The following is a 22,116-nucleotide window of genomic DNA, read 5'->3' on the forward strand; positions in this document are numbered from 1 at the left end:
CTGTTTCTATAAAGTGGGGCAGTTCCAACTTTGCAAGGACAGTCTTGCGCTTCATGACTCACAGCCTGTAAGCACGTTTTTATATATAAAGAGTTTGCCACTGACGATTCAAACGCGAGTTTTGAGCAGTGTAGCGTAGCGCTTGTTTGTCATTTCTCTGATCACAAATGCAGACATGGTTTTATGTTTATGCGGCGCGATGCAACGCAACGCGTATAAATACAGTATAAGTCATTATAATCCGTAATTATGTTCCCACTAGATGCAACAAATGCCTCGTTTGTAATGGGTTTTCATGTTTTTGAATCGTCGCTCCAGCCGGACACGGCATCACAATATGTTAAGGGGCGTAACATTTCCGTCACACGCTTGAGGTATTCGGCCAATCACAACGCACTGGATAGCTGGCCAATCAGAGCACACCTCGCTTTTCAGACCGATGAGCTTTGTAAAAATCGACGCTTTTCAGAAAGGCGGGGCATAAAGGAGAAACAATAATGTACAGTATGTGGAAAATAATGTGTGTTTTTTTTACTTTAAACCGCATAAACACATTTCATTACACCAAATACACTAAATAATGTTCTTTTTAGCAACATCATATGACCCCTTTAAGCTTTCTCACTGGACTTACATTGCTCCCGACTTTTCTGTTCGTTGGCGCCGTCCACACGAGGCTTTGGCTGCCAGCACAATTAGGACTATATTTATCTGTTAAACAGAGGTTTGTTTTTCATTATTTAGCCTACTCAAAACCAAATTCATCAGTTGGGAGATGGAAAGGAAAGCAGCGTTTCCACCGTGTTCAACAAGATTCAAATGCCCAAACTGACCAGCACTACTATGGAGATTGGTCCTGTGATGCTCCAGATAAGAGTGTCATAAACAGAGAGCCAGCAGAAATCAGGGTTTCCATAACCCTGAGGATCCAAACCCACAGCCAGACCTGACAAGAGACAAATAATCAGCAATGGTGCACAATCAAGATGTGAATTACAGGGGGTTTGTGTGGTCAGTGTTCGGTGAATTTTGACTAAATATTGGGAAGAAAATAAATGTTCTTTGATTGTCAGCAATTTAGTGTTCTCTGCTGTTTTGGGTCAGTAATATTTATGTTTTTGAAAGAAGTCGCTTCTGTTCACCAGTTGATAGATCAAAAATCTATAAATTTTGTGAAATATTATTACAATTTAATTGAACTGTTTTCTATTTTAATATGTTAAAATGTAATTTATTTCTGTGATGGCAAAGCTAAATTTTCAGCTTCATTACTCCAGTCTTCAGTGTCACATCATCCTTCAGAAATCATTCTAATATGCTGATTTGGCACTCAGGGAACACTTTTTTATTATTAATAATGTTGAAAACAGCTTTTGCTGCTTTATATTTTTGATAAATTAATGATACATTTTTTTTATGATTTCTTTGATTAATACAAAGAACTGAACTATTTGAAATAAAAATCTTTAGTAACATTTTAGTCTTTAATGTAAATTTTGATCAGTTTGATGCATCTTTCCTAAATAAAAAGTATTAATTTCTCAAATTAATCTTACCGACCCCACATTTTTGAATGGTAATGTATTACATATACAGTATATCTACATATATAGTGTATATAAAACATTAAATCAACTATATATTTTATAAATAATAGAATAAATGTGTCCACTAGACCTGTCTAATTTGTAAGCAACTAAGTTTCATACCTGTGATAATAGCAGGAATCCCCCAGCCGATGGAGTAGTAGAAGCGCATGTGGCCCTGGTTGATGTTACGCATCTCGGTCAGCATGCGATAGATGTGCAGCCCCTCCACAAACATCCAGGCAAATGCGCACATGCATGAATAATGTAGCAGAATGGCCACAACTGTACATACAAACTACAAATCAGACAAGAAACAGGTTTACTATTACACACAAATGTCTACGATAAATAAAATAAAATAATGCTGTTGATATTATAATCTAGAAACTCTCCCGGCTGCTCACCGGACTGTCGGTCTGATTGATGCCAGTGAGGAAGATGAGCTCAGAGAGGAAGATGGCGGACACCAGGTTCTTGTGGATGCTGTGTAGGTTGGAGTGCAGTTTGCGAAGGATGGCCAGCAGGAGGAAGGTGATGAGGAGGGCCACCAGAGAGGCGGACACTGTCGTATAGGTCACCACTTTCAGAGGAAGAACATCACCATGCTATGGACAAGATGACAGCGTTCAAAAACCAGTTAGCTGGCTGTACACTAGCAAAAATCCATCCAAACCAAACTAGCTGGCTGTGTCTTACCTCTCGTTTGGAGATGTCCATGAGGACAGCAAAGCTGGTCAAGTGGTTGCACTGGCAGCTGATATGAGTCGAGTTTCTGAAGACCAGCTCACAGCCTTTAGAAGACCAGGCACCTCCACCAGCAACCCTATCAAATATGAGCAGGAGGAATGACACAAATAAAAAAATTATTCTATAATAACAGCACAAGCAGAGATTGGTTTCTTCTGGCCATATCATAAAAATAAATATAATCTATTGATTGATTAAGGACTCACGGGATGGAGTGGTTCCAGTAGACGCACACAGGTTTGGTCCTCTCGTGGGTCTCCAGGAGCCTGAAGTTCAGGGTGATGGGTCTCTGGAGTGGGGTGGGGGGAGGTTCTCCGTCCCTGTGGACCACCACGCTTACTACAGGTGAGTTGATGACAGGACGAGTGGGCAGTCTGGGGATGTGTAGAGCACCAGATATGAAAAAAAGGACCAGAAAAAAAATCTGTACCATATTGGTTATCTGCCAATATTAGAGATTTTTTATTTATTTATCTATATCGGCTCATTTTAATGGAAATCCATTTCGGTAAGAAAATAATGCTTTGGTAAATCATGATTATGGCATAAAAAACTAAATTATGAGATGCTAAATCATTATTATGAGATAAAATGTAGACATTATGACACAAAAAAGTCGTAATATTAAAACATTTAATGTAGACTTTAGTATGACATAATTTCGATTGGTCATACTCTTGACCTGTTTTTCTCATAATTTCAATTTATCTCATGATTATGACTTAGTATCTCATAATTTAGACTTTTTTCTCATAATATTTGGCTTTTTATGTCATAATTTCAACTTTTTCCCCCCATAATCATGACTTAATATGTCAATTTTGACTTTCTTATCTCAATTATGTCTAACTTGACTTCTTACCTCATAATTGTGACTTTTTTATGTCATAGTTTTGACTTTTAATCCAATTCTTATCTAATTATGTCATAATTATGATTTACCAAAGTATGTTTTTTCTTTCCATATGGTGAAAATGGGCTTCCTTAGATATTAGACACTTAATTGTTCTTGCTCATTTGCTCTACTTTTACATTTGGATTACCCTTGCCAACATCTAACACTCACTAAAAGATCATCTTTAAAGGGGTCATATGATGCTTTTTTAAAGATCATTATTTTGTGTATTTGGTGTAACAGAATATGTTGACATGCTTTAATGTTCAAAAAACACATTATTTTTCAAATACTGTACATTATTGTAGGTCCTCTATGCCCCGCCTCTCTCAAACGCTTCGTTTTCTACAAAGTCCCTCCTTCCGACAAGCGTTTTGCTTTCGCCTAGAAACACACAGCGTCTCCCTGACACGTTGCATCAACACATGAGGTATGTGGGGGCGTGTTAGAACGAGCCGTTTTAGGGGGGCGTGGCAGAGTCTTAACTTTGATAAAGAATATCTCTTTGGATTTGAGACTTTAGTCTTTGCAACTTCAGGGATCTTATCTATGCACAATCAGCTTGTAACACTCCAAAGAGAAAGGAAAACTTTAAATCGCATCATATGACCCCTTTAAAACATTCTTAACAAATCTCCAAATAAATATTAATTTTTCATACTGTACATTATAATGTTGTTGTGTCACTTTTAGTATTTTGTTGTGTCACTTTGAGCATTTAAATTTACAGATTTAAATTTTTAGTATTTTAGTTTTAAATTGTAATCTATTTAGACAAAATGGTATCGGCTATTTCCCAGAATGAAAGTAATGATCAGCTTATCATGTCAACCAAAATTTTAATATCGGTGCATCCCTAATTATTATTTAAATATTAAATTATATATTATATTATATTATTATTATTATTATTATTATTATTATTATTTAAATATAACATCTCTTGAACAAGGAAATCTATTGTTTGCATGTAAAATCCCAGGCTGAAGTGCTACCTAAGACTGCGGCGGTCCGGATCATAACTCTCTGGAAGGAGTCGACCCAGAGATCTGTAGATCATCACCATCACAACAGCGGGTGGATCGGGTTGTTCTGCATGCCGTCTTTTCTTAATGGACGGTGTTAAATAAACAGTATCTGATCCATCCATACTGATGAAAGACTCAGTTGGTTCAATCTGGGCTGGAGGCTCTGTGGTAAAAGCATCTATAGTGTATAAGACATAATAAAGTTTAGTATTAAGTTTAAACATTGCACATTTCCATTACATTACTGATAATATAAAGAAACAAGTTTCAAAGTGAGAACCTTTGCTCTTTTTCGGCATGTCGAGCAGGTTTGGGAACACAACAGATGTCTCCAGCTCTTTTGAGTACACCTCCTTAATTTCCTGAAATCGCGGAATCTTGTCTTGGTTTGCAGTGCAGTCCAGAAAATCTAATGCACCAACTGGTTGTAAAGAAAAACAATACATATTTTTTATATCAAACTCTCAAAATTTAGCAGAGCAGATGCTACAGGATGGAGAACCCAATACTAACTCATGTTGTCAGTGACGATGGTGAAGGGTCTCAGGTAGGTCTTCCTCATGTTCTGTACCAGAGTGTTGCCGTACTCCTCAAAGTGGCGCAGCAGGTGTGCCGTCCCGCCATCAGAGCGCTGTATCTTCTCCCAGTGCTCCTTGTTGATCGGGTCAAGGATGGCACTTCCAGCTTTAATGATGTTCTACCACAACAAAGAAGAGTAATGTTCATTAATAATGGACTATAACTATCCACTGTGGTTTCAAAATAAAATTAATGCACATTAATTAATTTATAAAATAAAATACAAAAAATTATAAATTATTTAAAATATTTTTAACCAATTGTATTAGTAATTTTAATAATATAATAAAATTAATAAAATAAAGTTAAAGACATGGGATCTGAATGTGTTTGAGAGTAAAAAAGATCTTTAAATTGCATACATACACTTGATATATTTAATATGATCGTTTACATGCTTTCAAACTGGTTAAAGCTGGTCATTTATGGTCATTAGTTGGACTATCTTGGTTAAGACAGCTGGAGCTGGTAGGTCATCTTGGACCCATCAGATTAAACTTGAATATAAAGATACTAAAGTCCTGGTAGATTCTGAAAACGTATGTGAAGGTCTTTGAGGTCTATACCTTGTTGAAATCGGCATCATGAGTGGCGGTGAGCTCAAAGCCCTGCTGCAGACTCTCATGCTCTAACACAATAGCCAGCAGATGGTAGGCCATCCTCACGTCATTCCCAAAGAGACGATCCGTATGGTAAGTGGCAGAGTGCAGCAGGCCCGCAAGGCTTTTTGATCTTTCTCCATCCATTCGAGAAGCATTAGTGTGAAGATCCTCGCTCTAAGCCACACATGAAGGAGAAAACACTGGTCACTTCTAGGATTGTGTAAGATGGAGTAGAATATTTAATAGTCAATTGTACAATTTCTTCCATGACTACAATTCCAACTTGTATCAACCAGCAGAGTCACAAACCTCTTTCTTTAGCTTTGAAAAGCTGAGGGAAGTGCAGTTGAAGAGCTCAGGTGGAAGCCAACCTTTATCTTCGCTGCAATGACGGATAGCTGTGCCTGTCAAACGACAAATGAAGATATATTGATAAATTATTCAATTATGTAATAAAAAGATGAAAATTCCTACATACACTGCCAGTCAAACATTTGGACAAATCTACTTCGCTATTGCTAGTACTATTTTCAAAAATATTTTAAATTATAGAAAAATCTTAAAAATGGACAAAAAACAAAATGAAATATGGGATTTATGTTGGGACTAAAATATTTATTTATTTGTTTATATATATATATATATATTTATATATACACACACACATACATACATATACTGTAAATAGTTTTATACTGAAATCCATTTAGAGGTACAATTATATATTAAAATACATAAATTATATGAATATAACTGTATACTATAAATATAAATAGAATTGTCTACAAAGATCAAAAGTTTCTAATTAATTAGGCCCAATTATATATATTAAATTATATAAATATAACTGTATATTGATTATTATAAACTAAAAAAAAATTGTAATTAAAACAAAGATTATTGAAGTATGTTTTGCAGGAAAATAATTTTCATTTCAGTCTTTCTACTTCAAAATTTGACATTTCATTCAATGTGTTACTTGCCATTTTGTAATTTTGTAATCATTTTTTTGTAAGGATTTGTGAAATTTACCAGTAATTTCTATGTGAAAAGAATTTTCAGATTCAGTAAAGTGTGTTGATTGATCGTTTAAATTCTTGATTTGGTTAAAGAGAGTATAACTCATCTAGACTCACCACTGGATCCTTTAGGGCAGTTTGTGGCTGCAGGGCCACCAAACATGGTGCGGGACCACCAGATACCATCTTCAAAGGCTTTGGGACAACCATCATATACCACTAGATAACAACCAAATGGAGTGAGAGTGAGGAAAACAGGAAAATCTTGCAAAACAGATGCCATTTAGTGCCATTAACAAGGCTTGTTGCTATGTCTTAATGATAAGACTTTTTTAGGAGCCACAAATGTCCATTATTTCTAAACCTCACAGTCAGTACAGAATACAGATACTCCATGCTGACATGAAAGCAGCCTGCTCATGACTGGAGTGTATTACACTTACATTTCATCATACTGTGAATGCAAATGTAAGCTAAAATTGAAAACAGCTTTTATATTTTTGCCCTTATTTATTCAATTGTCCAAGATGTTGTGAAGCACTTTGTAAGCAGTTTTGAAATGAGGTTAATAACAGTTAACTGATATCCTGGTCAGTTGACAGCACACATACCCACACATCCCCCGACTGTCACCTCTGCGAAGGGGTTGTCACAACGGTTGCACTGACGACCCACCACACCCATCTTACAGCGGCACTGGCCCGTTACAGCGTCACATGTCCGGGAATGCGCTCCAAGGTGAAAACAATCGCACTGGTAGCAAGTGTCTGCACCAAGAGGCCGAAAGTAATTGTCCTAAAAAAGGGAGGAGGAGAAAATAATGGTATTTTGTGAGCGTGAACTAATTGCAACCTCACAATTCTGGCTTTTTCTCTCACAACGGTTTATATATCACAGTTCCAACTTTTTTTCTCAGAATTGCAAGTTTATATTTAGAGTTAACATCTTGCAATTCTGACTTTATATCTCGCAATTTTTACAAATGTAGACAGAATTGTGACATATAAAGGAAAAAAGTTTGAATTGTGAGATAAAAAGTCGCAATTACTTTCAGAATTTTTTATCCCAAGCTTTCATAGATTAAAAAGTATAAGAATTTTATTCAGCAAGTATACATTAAATTCGATGCGTTAAATTTGTTTAAAAGTGACAGTAAAAACATTTATAATGTTGCAAAATATTTCTATTTCAAATAAATGCTGTTCTTTTGAACTTTCTATTCATCAAAGGTATTCCTGAAAAAATGTATAAAATTTTTCACAAAAATATCAAGAGGCACAACTATTTTCAACATTGATAATAATAAGAAATGTTTCTTGAGCACCAAGAATGTTAGAATGATTTCTGAAAGATCATGCGACACTAATGACTGCTGAAAATTCAGTTTTGCAGTCACAGTAAAAAATTGCACTTTAAAATATATTAAAATAGAAAGATAGATTTTAATTGTAACAATATTTCACAATATGACTGTTTTTGGTGTATTTTTATCAAATAAATGCAGTCTTGGTGAGTATGAGAGACACCAAAAACATTAAACAAAATCTTGCCGACTTCAAACGTTCATACGGCAGTGCGCTTAATACATTAAAAGCCACATGGTTCAATTTATGTGAAGGGTGACTGTTGGATAACAACTAGAAGTCAATGGTTTCCCTTGAGCTTAATCTGGAGCATGCGATCACTTGCAGTTTACCTTGCAGCTACACTCTCCTGTGGTTTTATTACAGTCCCTTTTGAAGCCTTTGCTGACGTCGCAGTTACAGGGCCCACAGGTCGGGTATCCCCACCAGCCGCGAGCACAAGGTTGGCCCCCTCTGTGTGTGTGCGCAAACGCCAAATTAAGAGTGAGAAAGAGAGAAAAATAAAACAGTGCAATAATGCCTAGCGAAAGACAGTTTAATCTTCAAACTTCACAGAATGAGACTCAAAAAAGCTTATATTGGGGACTGAGACTGATCGGAAGTTTGAAAAGGGGAAATTGGACATGAAATTCTGCTGTAAAATCAAAGCAGTAGATTCTGACTGCAAGGCAAACATGAAATTGCTTGTGTGAAAGCAATACATCATTCTAAGCTCGCTTCCTTTGTGATCATTTAAAAGAGAATCTTTTCATGGTAAAAGGAAGGAACAGGAACTAAACCATTTCAAAAATACACTGTTATTTTAGTCTCTTTTCTCCACTCATGGAAATTCTCTTCTGTGTTTTCCTAATGTTTGTAAGAGTTTACAGATTGCCTTTGCCATTATTATTTTATTTATATTATGTAAAATGACATACAATGACATTAAAATCTGACTAAAAAAGAAAAAGAAAAGAAAATACACTTTTAAAACTCAAGTGATTCTGCTTTTTTATCTATAGTTCATCTTTAATGGATGAAAGTCTGGCTAAATAATTCCAGCAGTTGGATTATGAATAAAAGTATTACAGTGTGGGCGTCAAAGACTTACCAGAATTAAAGGAAACACCAGAATTAAAGGATCATTATAATAATACCATCACAAACATCTGCTATCACAGCTTTCGCCACTTACAAACCTTGGCAGTTCATGAAACAGACCATCAGACAATAAAGCTGTTGTCAGTCAGCGTGTTTCAGCAAGTACCAAGCTTTAACTAAAAGTCCAGTGATTTTCTTAATCCTAACCAAATCTAGACATTAAAGGGATCGTTCAACCAAAAATTAATGCTCTGCAATTATTTCCAAACCTCTATGACTTACTTTCTTCTGCAGAAAACAAAATAAGATATTTTAAAGAATGTCCCAGTGTTTTTTGAATATGGAATGAAAGTCTGTATGGACAAAAACAGTAAATCATTCTTCAAAATATATTTTTGTTCCACAGAAGAAATAAAGTTATGGTTTGGAATCACATGAGGGTGAATAAACGATTACAGAAATTTCATTTTTGGGCAAACTATCCCTTTAAATACTGACGTGGACCCTTTTTTTCACTTAATGGATTGCAAAACGGTACATCTGATTGCTTAAAAAACTACCAGCACATCTTTGTTCAATGAGCTGCATGATTTGAGGCAGCATTCATGTATGAAAAACAAATTAGGATGCTGAATTTATATCCCTAAACCTTAGTATGAGCAATATGAATGAATGAATCTAAGCAACTGAGAGATACTCACTTGTGCTCACAGTATTGGCCATGGTAATTATGTCCACACTCACAGCTGTAGCCACGTTTGATGCTGGGTTTACGAACACAGGAGGAAATGTGTTCGCAAGGGTTCAAGAGACACGCATCCACACAGTCCCTGCCGAAATAACCTGGGGAATAGGAAAAGAGAGAAAGAGATTGTGTGCCAGATTCATAAAACTAGACTCTAATATCTTAAATCATATACAGAGAGCTCTAAAAGTCTTGTTTTATTACGAGTTTATGTTGTTTTTTTATTACAAACCTTTTTATATTTATTTTATTGAGTGAAAATTTGAAATTATAACTGTACTTTTGCTTTAAACTACATGTCATTTCAATTTAAATGTGGTCTCAAGCTTTTGCACCCCACTATATAAATACTCTAAATCTTTTTAGTCCTTTAGTAGCACTATTGGTGTTACCTGGCTCGCAGACACATGTGTAGGATGCCCAGTTGTCCGTGCAGCGGCTGTGAGATGGACACAGGTTGGACTGACAAGCATCAGGTACGTTACATCCGTCTTTCGCACGGATTCGTGTCGCAAGCCGCATGTTGATGTTGGCAGTGTTGGTGGAGGTCTCACCCATTCGTAAACCCTATGAGTTGACCACATCACGTACCAGCGTGAATAACACAATACACACCTTTAAACAATGTAAATGTGCGTGTATGTGAGTATACCTGCATGCAGCCAGTAAATCCAGCCTGCACAGTCCCGTCTTTCTTAAGCAGTCCACCGATAAACAAGTTCCTCAGTTTAAGCCCGGGCAGCTCATTACCGATCTCTACTGTCCTCTAGACATCAAAACAATATCAAAAATATCTTAAACTCATGTTTTCAGAACCCAAACCACATGCCTTTATGTTTCTTATTAACTAATAAATGACAATGAGAATGAAAATGAGAAATGTTGCCTTGGCAATTAGATGAAATAAAATAAGTTTATGTTTTTTTTTTAATTTTATTTCAGTTAATGTTCATTTTATTTCAAGTAGTAAAAATGTTTGAAGGTTTTGTAACTGCTAATATCTACTAAATATCCAAAGATTTTCAAAATATAATTTCCACCACAGAAATTGCCGTTTAGCAACAAAAAAATTGCAAAAATGACACATGTATGTCCAATGTTAGAGACTAGTAGTAGACAAATTAAATAAACTAAACAGTATGAAAAGTTTCAAATTTGTGTTTGAAGCAGATTTAGGTGGTCTATAAATAAATATTAAGATCATATACCTGAAACATGCCGTAGTCCAAAGACACGAGAGCAATATATTTGATGTCTTTGCCATCTTTTCCACTCTTGAGCTCGACGAGCACATGATGCCATTCACTGTTATCCACGGATACCTGAGGAAAATCTAAGAGTGCCACACGTCTGACCCCCAGAAACACCTGGAACCGAAGGTGTCTGTTGTTCACCTGGAAACACAAAATATGAGGCTGAGAAAACTAATACAAGTCTCATTTATCTGCTTTATTAAAGCAGGCATATCATGGAAAACAGGATTGATCAAAGTGGATGACTGAAACACAATATTACCATAAGACTAATCTTGGAAAACTCTCCAGCACTGGCCTGTAGCAGAACGCCTGTGCTTTTTCGGGTGCGAAACATAAGACCCATGTACCAGGGAATAGCGATGGTGATATCGGTCTCACTCCATGACACCAGCGCGTGGCCATCGAAATGCAGAGGGGCGGGCATAACTGTAGAAAGAAGACCATCAGACAGTTTAGATGACATCCAGACTAAACAAAGTTGTTTTACTAACTGAAGTCTGTTAAAGTATATAAGCACCACTTGATACTTTGACATTCCCTCCTGTCCTGAGGCACAGATAATCACTATCATTCGCGCACGGAGGAATGTTTCCCAGTCATCCCGGAGATTTCTTCATCAGCAATGCGAAACCAGTATCTTCAGGGCAAATATTTTACTTTCTTTATGTGAGGGCTGGACTAATGGAAATAACAGTTGTATATCTTAGACCCAGCCCTGGGAGTGTGACAGTAATAGTGGTGATACTCATAGTTGGGCCTTCTCTTCAGTTTTCCTCAATTTTAGACCTACAGCAGAGAGGAAGATTTTCAGTGTCCTTTTTAGAGTCCCTGATCTCAGTTTGCTGTAGTTGTATGTTAAAGAGTAACCTGAATGGTCTTCAAAACATCTGCTTTTGTATTTCACTGAATAAAGAAAGTTATTCCGGTTTGGGGTGACATGAGGAATTTAGATCTACTTCCGTTGGCAGTATTATGACTTTTATGTACTTCTGAAGTCTCATAACATGGCATGATCCTTCCATCCAATTGATAAGCAAAAATAAATAGAAAATGCGGGTTCAACCGGGTTTCCCTGCAGGAAATTAGGTCAAACTAAGCTCACTGAAAATGTTAAGCCATTTGCAACCCCATTCGCGCTTTCAAATCTTCACTCACTGTTAAGAGGGACTCTTTGTGATTAATGCACTAACTCAAATAGGTTTAGAGTGCAAAAAGATTGTGATATACAACATGCCATTTCCTGTAAAAAGAAGGAAGGAAGGACAGACAGACAGACGGACAGACAGACAGACAGGCAGACAGACAGAGACAGACAGACAGACAGACAGACGGACGGATAGATGGATCGATGGATAGATAGTTCCTGTTAACTGCTAAGTATGAGTCATTGGATTTGTGTACACGTTGGTATTTCATGAAGACCAAGGGCAAATCCAGGCAAAAGACGGGAGGCATGTCTATGTATTTGTGTTGATAAAGCAAAATCAAGGCAAAGGAAGAATGATTTACAGAATAGAGTAGGAAAGAGAGGATTATCTTACCATGTTCACAGTTCTTTCCTCCATAGCCTAATGGGCAGTTACAGGTGTGGGTGTTCCATCTATTCACACATACGCCTCCATTCTGACAAACAATCTTGCTACAAAAGTCATGTTTTGCTGCACAACCTGAATAGAATGGGAAAGTGCACTTTAAATATTAGGGTTGGAGTTTGACACCTTAATGGAGAGTTACAAAAGAAAGAAAAACATTCTTTAAAAAAAAAAACAGTTCTATGAAAAATTCTCATTTAAAGAGGTCATGTGCACATTTTTTTCTGTTGTTTATGTTACATTTTTTGGGGAGGTTGAGGAGGAAGTTTTGAGTCTTAAAAGTTAGAGTTTGTTTTTATAGCACTTCAAAATGCAGTATTTAAAAAAAATCAAGGAAGATTTGATTTGTCACGATATGAACCCTACAGTTTCTAACCTGCTGAGGTGCCATTGTTGGCGATAAAGCTGGCCATGTCTATGGGCTTGCTGTCAATAGTCAGGTTCCTAATGCAGCCCACAAAGTCTCGCTTCTGTACAGGGAAATCCTCCGGGAGGTTTGGAACGCCACCCAGGAGTAGAGGTCCTGTAAGATCCAGTGACCTGCACACACATACAGAGAAAGATCCCTGAAGCCACAAACAGTCCCAAGCATTCTCCATTATAATGCTTAACACATATAAGGTTCATGTACGTGCAAATCTGAAAAATCCAGACCTTGAGGCCCATTAGGCAGAAAATAGATGACAATGTGTTCAGTGGCTTTTTAATTGTACGTCTTTTTGTCCTTTTAAAAGACAAAAAGCAAAATCCCCATTCTCTCACCCCTCATTCATCTCCTTTTGTGTTTTAACAAAGATAAGGGCAGGATGACGCATTGCATTTTTGGGTGAACTATCTTACAAATAAAATAAAATAAAATAAAATAAATAAATTATATATATATATATATATATATATATGACCAAAAACATAATCAGATTTTTGCATAAGTCCTGAAAGTAGACAAAGAGAACCAAATAAAAAAAAATGAAACAAAAATATTTTCTTTGTCATTTATTTATTCAAGAAAATTATCAAATATTACATATCTGTGAGTGTCAAAAATATGTAAACCTCTATGATTAGCTGTTAATTTGAAGGTGAAACTAGAGTCCATCTGTTCAGAGGTGTTTTCAGTCAGTGAGATGACTATCAGGTGTCAGTGCGTGCCCTGTTTTATTTAGAGAACAGGGATCTATCAAAGTCTGTTCATGTTTGTGGAAGTGAATCATGGCACAAACAAAGAAGATCTCTGAGAACCTCCGAAAAAAAGAGTTGTTGTTGCTCATCAGGCTGGAAAAACAGGTTACAAAACCATCTCTAAAGAGTTTGGACTCCACATATCCACAGTCAGACAGATTGTGTACAAATGTTCAAGAGAAATTGGGTCATGCAGCAAGACAACGACCCCAAGCACACAAGTCGTTCTACCAGAGAATGGTTAAAGAAGGACAAGGTTAACGTTTTGGAGCGGTCAAGTCAAAGTCTGGACCTTAATGTTGTGGAAGGACCTGGAGCAAGCAGTTCATAGGAGGAATGGACTATAATTCCTACAAGTCATTGTGCAGGACTGATAAACAGTTACAAGAAATGTTACCTGCAGTTACTGCTGCAAAAGGGGGTCATGCCAGATACAGAGAGCAAAGATTCACATACCTTTGCCACTCACATATATCACATACAATAAATAAAAAGAAAATATTTTTGTAGCACTATATATATATTTGTGGTCAAAATTTTACATAAACTTTGCAGTATCTGCAAAATGTTCATTATTTGACCAACATAAGAGGGATCATACATTCAATAAAAGAATAAAAAAGTAAAATAAAAAAGTTTCCAATTTTTTGTATTATTTGACAAAAGCAAAATGCAGTTAATGCCCTTCTTAGCCAATTTTCTTTTAAAATATATTTTTTTATCCAGTATTATATGCTAACATCTGGCAGTAATGATCATATCCATCATATCTATCATACATAAAAAGGCAGTCAGAGTATGAAAATAATCACAGAAGGGTCTTGAAAAAAGAGAGAGAACCATTAGAAAATAAAATGTGCAGCGCTATTAAAAGGAGTGTGCTTTATTCAGAACATTATTTTGTTATTTCTGCTTTATTGTAGCCAGATATTATGTGGCTTTGTATTTCAGCATCTGGGCTTCACATTGTAGTGGACTGCAGTGCATTTCATCTACAATTTATATCGTGATCCATAAATCCATGCAGATCTGTGGGTTTATGGGTCAGCACTTACTGTGAGCATTTGGTCTGACCCCAGCAGTTGCATTTCAGAGGCTTTACAAACAATATCTCCACTTATCTCAGATGAAGCTTCACCATCTCATACTGCTCTGTTTTCCACACACAGAGACAATTAGCCTACAATGGCAAATCCCAGCTGCAGATAAGCCGGAGTGTGGTTCCATTGTAGAGCCTATAAAACTGGTTTGACATGAGACAGAGTGCAGATTGGTGGAGATTAGGAAAAAAGATGGAGCTGAGTGTAAGGGGAGTAGCAGAATGCTGTGTAATCTGCTGTAATGATCAGCTATTCAACACCCAACAGTAGTTAGCGTGCCTTCGTGCGCTCAAGTTCCTCTGCCCTGTCACACTCTCCCTTTCAGTGAACAATATCATGCCCTGAGGACTTTAGAAAGTGGAAACATGAATGAATGTGGGAGACGGAGAGAGTGTGAGAAGAAAGAAACAAATAGGGAGAGTACAATTTGTTAGGTAGGGATCACAACAAACATCTCATGTCAACATGAAATCTCAAATGAGACTATTTGCTAACTAAAAAACTCCATGAAATCAAAATAGTGTATTTAGTGTATAAAGTATGCTAACTGAGAAAAGAAATCTGCAGTCAACATGCAATTTTAATGATATCTTTAATAGATGGGGGCTTCAATAAATGTTTTCTGTCTTACTGTGCATCATTTACCACTAAAGTTTTTTGAAAGTTTTTTTTGTTATAAATAAATAAATAAATAAATACAGACGTACGTAAATAAAAAGTCTTATTAGTATCAATAATAAAGTATCATTATTATCACTGATAATAAGATAATAATAATATTATTTATTTTAGGGCTGTCAAATTGATTAATCGCATCCAAAATTAAAGCTTGTGTTTACATGATATGTGTGTGTGTACTAAATAAATGAATGAAAGAAAGAATGAATGAATAAATACATAATAAATGCACAAATAAATGTTATTATTATTATTATTATTTGTTATTTTATTTCTTGTTGAATATTCTGTTTCACTTTTGAATACGGCATATTATAAAAGCAAAATTAGATGTAAAAGATGTTTTATGTTGACCTGTTTGGGTACCACAGGCCAAATTTTTTCCAGTCTTACTACTATCTTACTTACTATTTTGAAAACAAACAAATAAACAATTAAATAAATATTTGGTATTATTATTATCAATAATAATAATAACAATAATAATCGTTGAAAATCCTGTTTCACTCTTCAATATGCCACATGAAGTAAAATAGGTTGTAAAAGCTATTTTATGATGACTGTAGGAAAACACTTACTTCTTTTGGCCTGTTTGGGTGCCACGGGCTGCACAGCTGTAGTTCCCAATCTGTCCCCCAAAACGCAGAACCATGGCCACATCACAGTCATCAACAGCAACCACAGCAACCTTTTCCTCTGAGGGGCCATGAGGGATGCCAAGACGCCCTATATTGGGCTTGAATAAAAACAAATGAAAATGATTAGCAACTTTCATTCAATGATTTTGGTTACAGCTAAAATGTGGTGGTAATACAAATTTATTTTTGTTATCTGACAGAAAAAATAAAAGTAAAATAAGTATTTTCTAGTAAGTCTAATGTAAAAATGTTATTTAAAGTAGCATTATTTTTCATACTAAAATGCTTTTTTATACAAGAAAATATATAGATGCTTTTGTACTTTAAGGAAGGAGGTCCCTCAAGGAGATCTGTTTTTTGAAAACCCCTAAAATAATGTAATGGCAATCACACACATGTCGTCATTAAACACCGGTCTTAAATCTTCTTACAGTAAATCCTGGCTAAGAAACCCAAAGTTAGTGGATCTGAACAGCATTTGTGAGTTTGGAGATAATAGGTCTTGTTTGTCTGTAATCTCTGAGATGATTGTTTACCACTCGGTGACATTCTGTGGCTTTCTCAGTTCATCTAATTGGATTATGCCAATGAGATGCTGGCACAGAGGAGATACCAGACAAAGAGAGCTCATCATTTTATGTAAAACCTCCCCAGAGACCCAAACTGTTTCCACAACACAGCCAAAATTTGTATTATCATCTGGCAACACCCTTCCCCCACGCAAGAGGTTTTTCAAATTTTCTCAACTCATTAAAATTGATTTTGTGGTGCGTATGATGTGCTGAGCTGCTCTTTGATGTCTGCCCTGTGGTGTTAAAAAAATGTGCAAGTGACAGTTGAACATCACTCGCTCCTGAAGACAGTTCATTACAGCGCTGTGGTCACTATTCAGACTTTATGGCAGATAGAGAGTAAACAGAATAACATTTCTAAAGTGTTTGTCAAATGATTGCGTAATAATAATAATAACATTATTATTATTAATATTAGAGTGTTTCTGTCTATAAATCAAAGGAATAATTGAATAAATAACTGTTCATATTTAAACTGTATAATAATAATAATAATAATAATAACAGTAATTATTATTATTATTATTATTAGTGCTGCTGTAAATAAAGCAAAGGGATAATTAAAATACATAAATAATAAATAAATGTTAATACTTCTATTAAACTTTGCATAATAATAATCTAGAGTAATAATAATAAAATAACTGTTTTTAAATAAACAAATATTTCATATTATATTAATAATATTACTATAAATAAAAAAGAAATAGTATATATTATAATATTTCTATCAATAAATAAATATTTATATTCCACTTTTATATTCTGCTAAATAGAAGTATTTTAACTGTATGTATGCAATCTGAAATATTCATCTTCTTGTTTTTGAAACTATGAGAGCACTCGGAATGATCCTTTTCTCCTTTACTAACTTTTGACAAAAAATTCACACATTAATAAATTAGATGTCAGTTTTAATATTTCTCTTAGTTGCTGCCAGACAGCAGAGATGAAGAAGGGAATGTGAGTAGACTGCTAAACTGGTCAACAAGGAAAACCATGGGAGCATTCCTACACACTGAAGCACATCCAACTGGTCAAAGCCTAAAGCCAACTGTTCAGTCAACAACAGTCATATAGCTTTAAAAATGGTGTGAAAACCTGGTGAAAAAAAATGGTTTGAGATACCTTTTAACAGACCTAAAACCATCCAAGTATCAAGTTTCTACTGCTGTAAAAGTGGTTGTACGTCTCTATTATTACAATTTTCATCAGGTGCACGACAATCTGTAAAGAAAAACATGCCAAAAAGAAAACTGATCCAGGATCAGAGTGCTGACAACCCTTAGGAGGTCACTGTTTAACCCAAACAGAAGCAAATAAGCATATCATCATATTAGAATAATTCCTCAAGGATCATGTGACACTGAAGACTGGAGTAATGATGCTGAAAATTCAGCTTTGCATCACAGGAATACATTACATTTTAAAATAATTGAAAACAGAAAACGTTATTACTTATTACTTTATTAACAACATTACTGTTTTACTGTATTTTTGATCAATAAATTCATCTTGGTGAACAGAAGAGACTGGGATAGTTTTTCATCATCAAAGAATTTTTTGTTTGTAAAAATCGCAGCAGGACGCCACTAGCTGGAATACTTAAAAGTATGAGGAGACCTGACACTTCAAAACATCACTGCATTACAGCTGCGTCCCGTTGTGTTTGCTTATTATTACTCAAGGTAAATATCTGAAAGTGTCTTGAAAAACACTGGAGTCCATAGACAAAATAACACACAGGAAAAGCAAAAGAAATCAAAGATCAATGGGGAAAGCAAAAGATAAATGGGGTCAAACAGAAGTGATTTACACAGTTTTTGAGTCACAATCGCATAGCAGAAAATTCAGCTGAATCGTGTTAGAAACATTTGAATGTCAAAATAGAGATGGATTTTGGTAGAAGATAAGAGATGGATTTTGGTACTTCACCCCAAACCTTACCATATGGACGAGGTTCCAGATGAAGCAAAACGTCATGAAATAAAAAAGCACATTATGGAGATTTACAACAATAGTCCGGGGTGTTTTTCTGTTTAAGTGCAACAGAAAAAATGTGTGCCATCTGGCGCTTAGAAACTCAGAGTGTGTTTTTGTAGTCCCGGATTAACTCAACAGGGGGTCTGCTATTGTCTGCGCTGCCCATACGACTACATTGAAATTGGACTCTTTAAGTGATGGGTTAAGGGAGAGCTACAGGCACAAAATAGCAATAATGACATACGCATGGGGAGAAAAAAGGGCGCTGAGCTTAAGTAGATGGCTTTAGGGTCTAATTTTTCATAAGTGTTTTCAAGTGTAAATGGTGCTTCAATTCAATAATACACTCACTAACTTACATGCTACATTATATTAGATATATTTGGGCTGCAGTCACTGGTATTAATAACTTTTTTAGCCTTTCATCAGTTTAGTGCAACTTGTGTAGAGGTTTAAAAAAAATCAAAGAAATTATGGACCCTCAAAAAGTGAAACCCACAGCATGTTGACTGGCATCCCTCAGGGACGAATGTTTCTTTTGATGAGACTTCAGTGAGATTCTCTAAAGCTTTACTATGATTTAATTCAGGAATACTGTGACAGACTCAAAATGCGTATTTTTGAACAAATACTGTTTTAAAGTTAGGCAGCATGGAAATAAGGTTACTAAAAGGTCAGGAACATAAGAAGGGCTGATGAGAGCTTAATGTATTCAAGCAGAATGAATTGCTCGTGTAACTACAATATGGTAAGGTATTTGCAATTCAGCAACAACAAACAACAAAACACTTGAGAACTATTTGCCTTACAACACAAAAGAACAAGAATTTAATACCGTATTTGAATAATACTAACACTATGGGTTTCAAAATACTCTTAAAAATTAGACACTGTGAAATGAGATGCCTGAGTAACAGAATAAACGCACTTAGCTTTTGGCAATGAAACATGACACATGAAGTATTACACACGTACCAAACTTCATAAATGCTGCATTTCTGAAATATGAGGGTCTGAAAACTGAACGGGATCAAAGGAGCAGAAATACAAGCTGTTTCTTTTGACTGAAGTTCTTAGAAGATACTGTGAACTTTGATACAGCTAGAGATGCCGCTGATATCATGTGTCTTCTTTCATGAAATATGGACACACTGATCTCATCAAGAAACACACGACTTGTTAGATTCTGACTTTCTCTAGCATAGGACCAAATACAGTTGGGTCTCAATTCAATAATGTATTTAAGAATGGATTCCTGAAAGATTTACACAGAAAAATGTCTCATTTGTGTTTCATGAATGAGGCCCATTAGTTTTCCTTCACTGACTTTCCAACCACAACAGCCTCCATTTTCATTGTGTTCGGTACAAATGACTTACCTTGTTGTAGTAATGTAGATGCACTGTGCGCCATTGTCCATCACTAACCCCACCAGCTACAAATGTAGTCACTGCAGTTTTAGATTCTCCTAAAGAGAAATAACAGGAAAGAAGAAACCAGTTTTGCTGAAATTCAAGAAAGAGTAATTCTGCAAGTGATAATTAGATTCAAAAAATATTTTTTAAATGTGTGATATATATATTCGCACAACAACAAAATAATTATAAATATACAATTATATTTCTATAACTTAACAGAATATTATAAGTAGTATATGCCTTTATATTATAAATGTATTTATAGATTTTTTTAAATTTATTTTTTGCTTAACACTTATCCCCAATATGCAATATACAGTAATACAATTCCCACATAACAAAAATTCCAAACTACTTAAAAGGGTCCAAAGCGCCTGGAGGATTTTAATTTGTGTAGCATTTTTCCAGTCTAGTGGACAAAATAAGTAAATCATTGTCGAGGAGATAATAGTGTGCCAGGACCTCCCATGACAGCACTTTCCCTCAGTGCATACAATGTCAGATATCTTAGTTGTTTATATCTCTCCGATTCAATTATGTTGAGTGATGGCTAGCAAGCTGGGACGGACCTTTGACCTATGATGGGTTCATAATTTACCAGAATCACTGTGTTGTTTGATGTTTTACATTCCAGGACAGTGGAGGAAATGCCTTTCACTGTCTTTATTCTCAGCTCATGTGGACGGGTGACCCTCAGTGTTGTAGTAAGACGTAACAAGCATCTGCTTATACCAAGACGCGCTAGGGAAGAATTCCACTGTCGTATTTCCTTTGAAAACAATTCTGACTGGTTAAAGAGACGGGACGTGGTATTTCACGCACAGTGACTGGACAGTAACTCTTGTGGATGTGTGAGGTTTGATAAAACAAAGGAACAGGTAGACAGAGGAAGTGTGTTTTAATGCTCTTTGGCCACCTGTTTCCTTTGGCACCGTTCTGGATACACATATATACGCACTAATGTTTGAGAAATGACACTCAAAAAAGTTCCGATTCAAAACTGACTAAAACCCATTTAGTTGTTTGTAGTTTGAGCAGACACAAAACAAAACAAAACAAAATATGTAGTTTATTATTAAAAAAAAAATGTGACTGCAATATCTGTAATATCATTAAAAAAAATTAATTAATAAATTAATATTTTTTTAAATGTATTGGTTTCTTGATTTTTTTTTATTAAACAAAAGCACTGGGTACTATGATGACCATAATTAGTTTGTTCAATATGAACTTTAATGCATGATAATTAGCTTATTCAATTCAAAGTGTAAACTAGGCCATTTTAAAAAAGTTTCATAAATTAGTTTTCATGTTGTTTACACCAGATTTATCATATTTTAATCAGACATTCCATTTGAATGAATATTCATTTCTGATCCACAGATCAAGAGCAGGAAAAAAAGCCCAGGAACATCCTAAGATCACTCACAACAAAAACATGCAGGGCTTGACAGAAGAATAAAAAAAGATAGGGAGTGGAGGAAAAGGAAGTGTGTATTGGTTTCTTGATTTTTTTTTATTAAACAAAAGCACTGGGTACTATTCTTAAAATTGCAATCATTATTTAAATTATTATATATTTGAATTTTATATTAAAAATAAAATGAATCGTCTTACTTACCAGCAGAGAAGGTCAGCTGGATTTGCTCTTCAACAATTTCAATCGCAATGAAATCATGCCTTTCATTAAACCTGCCATTATATAGGAGCAGAGCGTTTAGTATGAACGAAGATGCCTCACCACACTCGGCATCCTGTTTTCATGTTTGCTATGAGAAGAACTTGTGTGGTTGGTATGCAAAGGTCTAGCTAAAATTGCTAGATCGGTTACAGGGTAATTAATAAATGCCATTATGGGAAAGTGAGGAGACGCTGAGAAGGTTAAACAGGTGTTTACCTTTAGAAAATCATTTCTCTGCAGGACATTTTCCCAGGACACAAGTGCACAAGATTTGCACGAGAATAATTGTCATTAACTAAACATGACATAAAATATATAAAAACGAAATAGAAATATGCAAAAAAAAAAAAAATGAATTCAAACTATCAAAA

General features: G+C 35.4%; 1 protein-coding gene across 1 annotated transcript in view; it reads right to left on the reverse strand.

Annotated features, from left to right (window-relative positions):
- LOC107678303 (cadherin EGF LAG seven-pass G-type receptor 1-like) overlaps positions 1-22,116 on the reverse strand; it is a 49,138-nt gene that overhangs the window by 3,998 nt on the left and 23,024 nt on the right. The window contains 24 exon segments of the mRNA XM_016473526.1: positions 635-711; positions 834-946; positions 1,710-1,884; positions 1,994-2,194; positions 2,286-2,412; positions 2,543-2,710; positions 4,227-4,437; positions 4,540-4,680; positions 4,773-4,956; positions 5,405-5,614; positions 5,750-5,844; positions 6,577-6,678; positions 7,071-7,254; positions 8,156-8,276; positions 9,605-9,746; positions 10,041-10,215; positions 10,301-10,414; positions 10,857-11,042; positions 11,164-11,330; positions 12,446-12,571; positions 12,873-13,036; positions 16,032-16,189; positions 20,026-20,114; positions 21,686-21,800. Of these exon segments, the coding sequence (XP_016329012.1) occupies positions 635-711; positions 834-946; positions 1,710-1,884; positions 1,994-2,194; positions 2,286-2,412; positions 2,543-2,710; positions 4,227-4,437; positions 4,540-4,680; positions 4,773-4,956; positions 5,405-5,614; positions 5,750-5,844; positions 6,577-6,678; positions 7,071-7,254; positions 8,156-8,276; positions 9,605-9,746; positions 10,041-10,215; positions 10,301-10,414; positions 10,857-11,042; positions 11,164-11,330; positions 12,446-12,571; positions 12,873-13,036; positions 16,032-16,189; positions 20,026-20,114; positions 21,686-21,800 (3,545 nt within the window).

Source organism: Sinocyclocheilus anshuiensis, unplaced genomic scaffold (assembly GCF_001515605.1).
Source record: "Sinocyclocheilus anshuiensis isolate Anshui unplaced genomic scaffold, SAMN03320099.WGS_v1.1 scaffold1318, whole genome shotgun sequence".
Taxonomy (NCBI): domain Eukaryota; kingdom Metazoa; phylum Chordata; class Actinopteri; order Cypriniformes; family Cyprinidae; genus Sinocyclocheilus; species Sinocyclocheilus anshuiensis.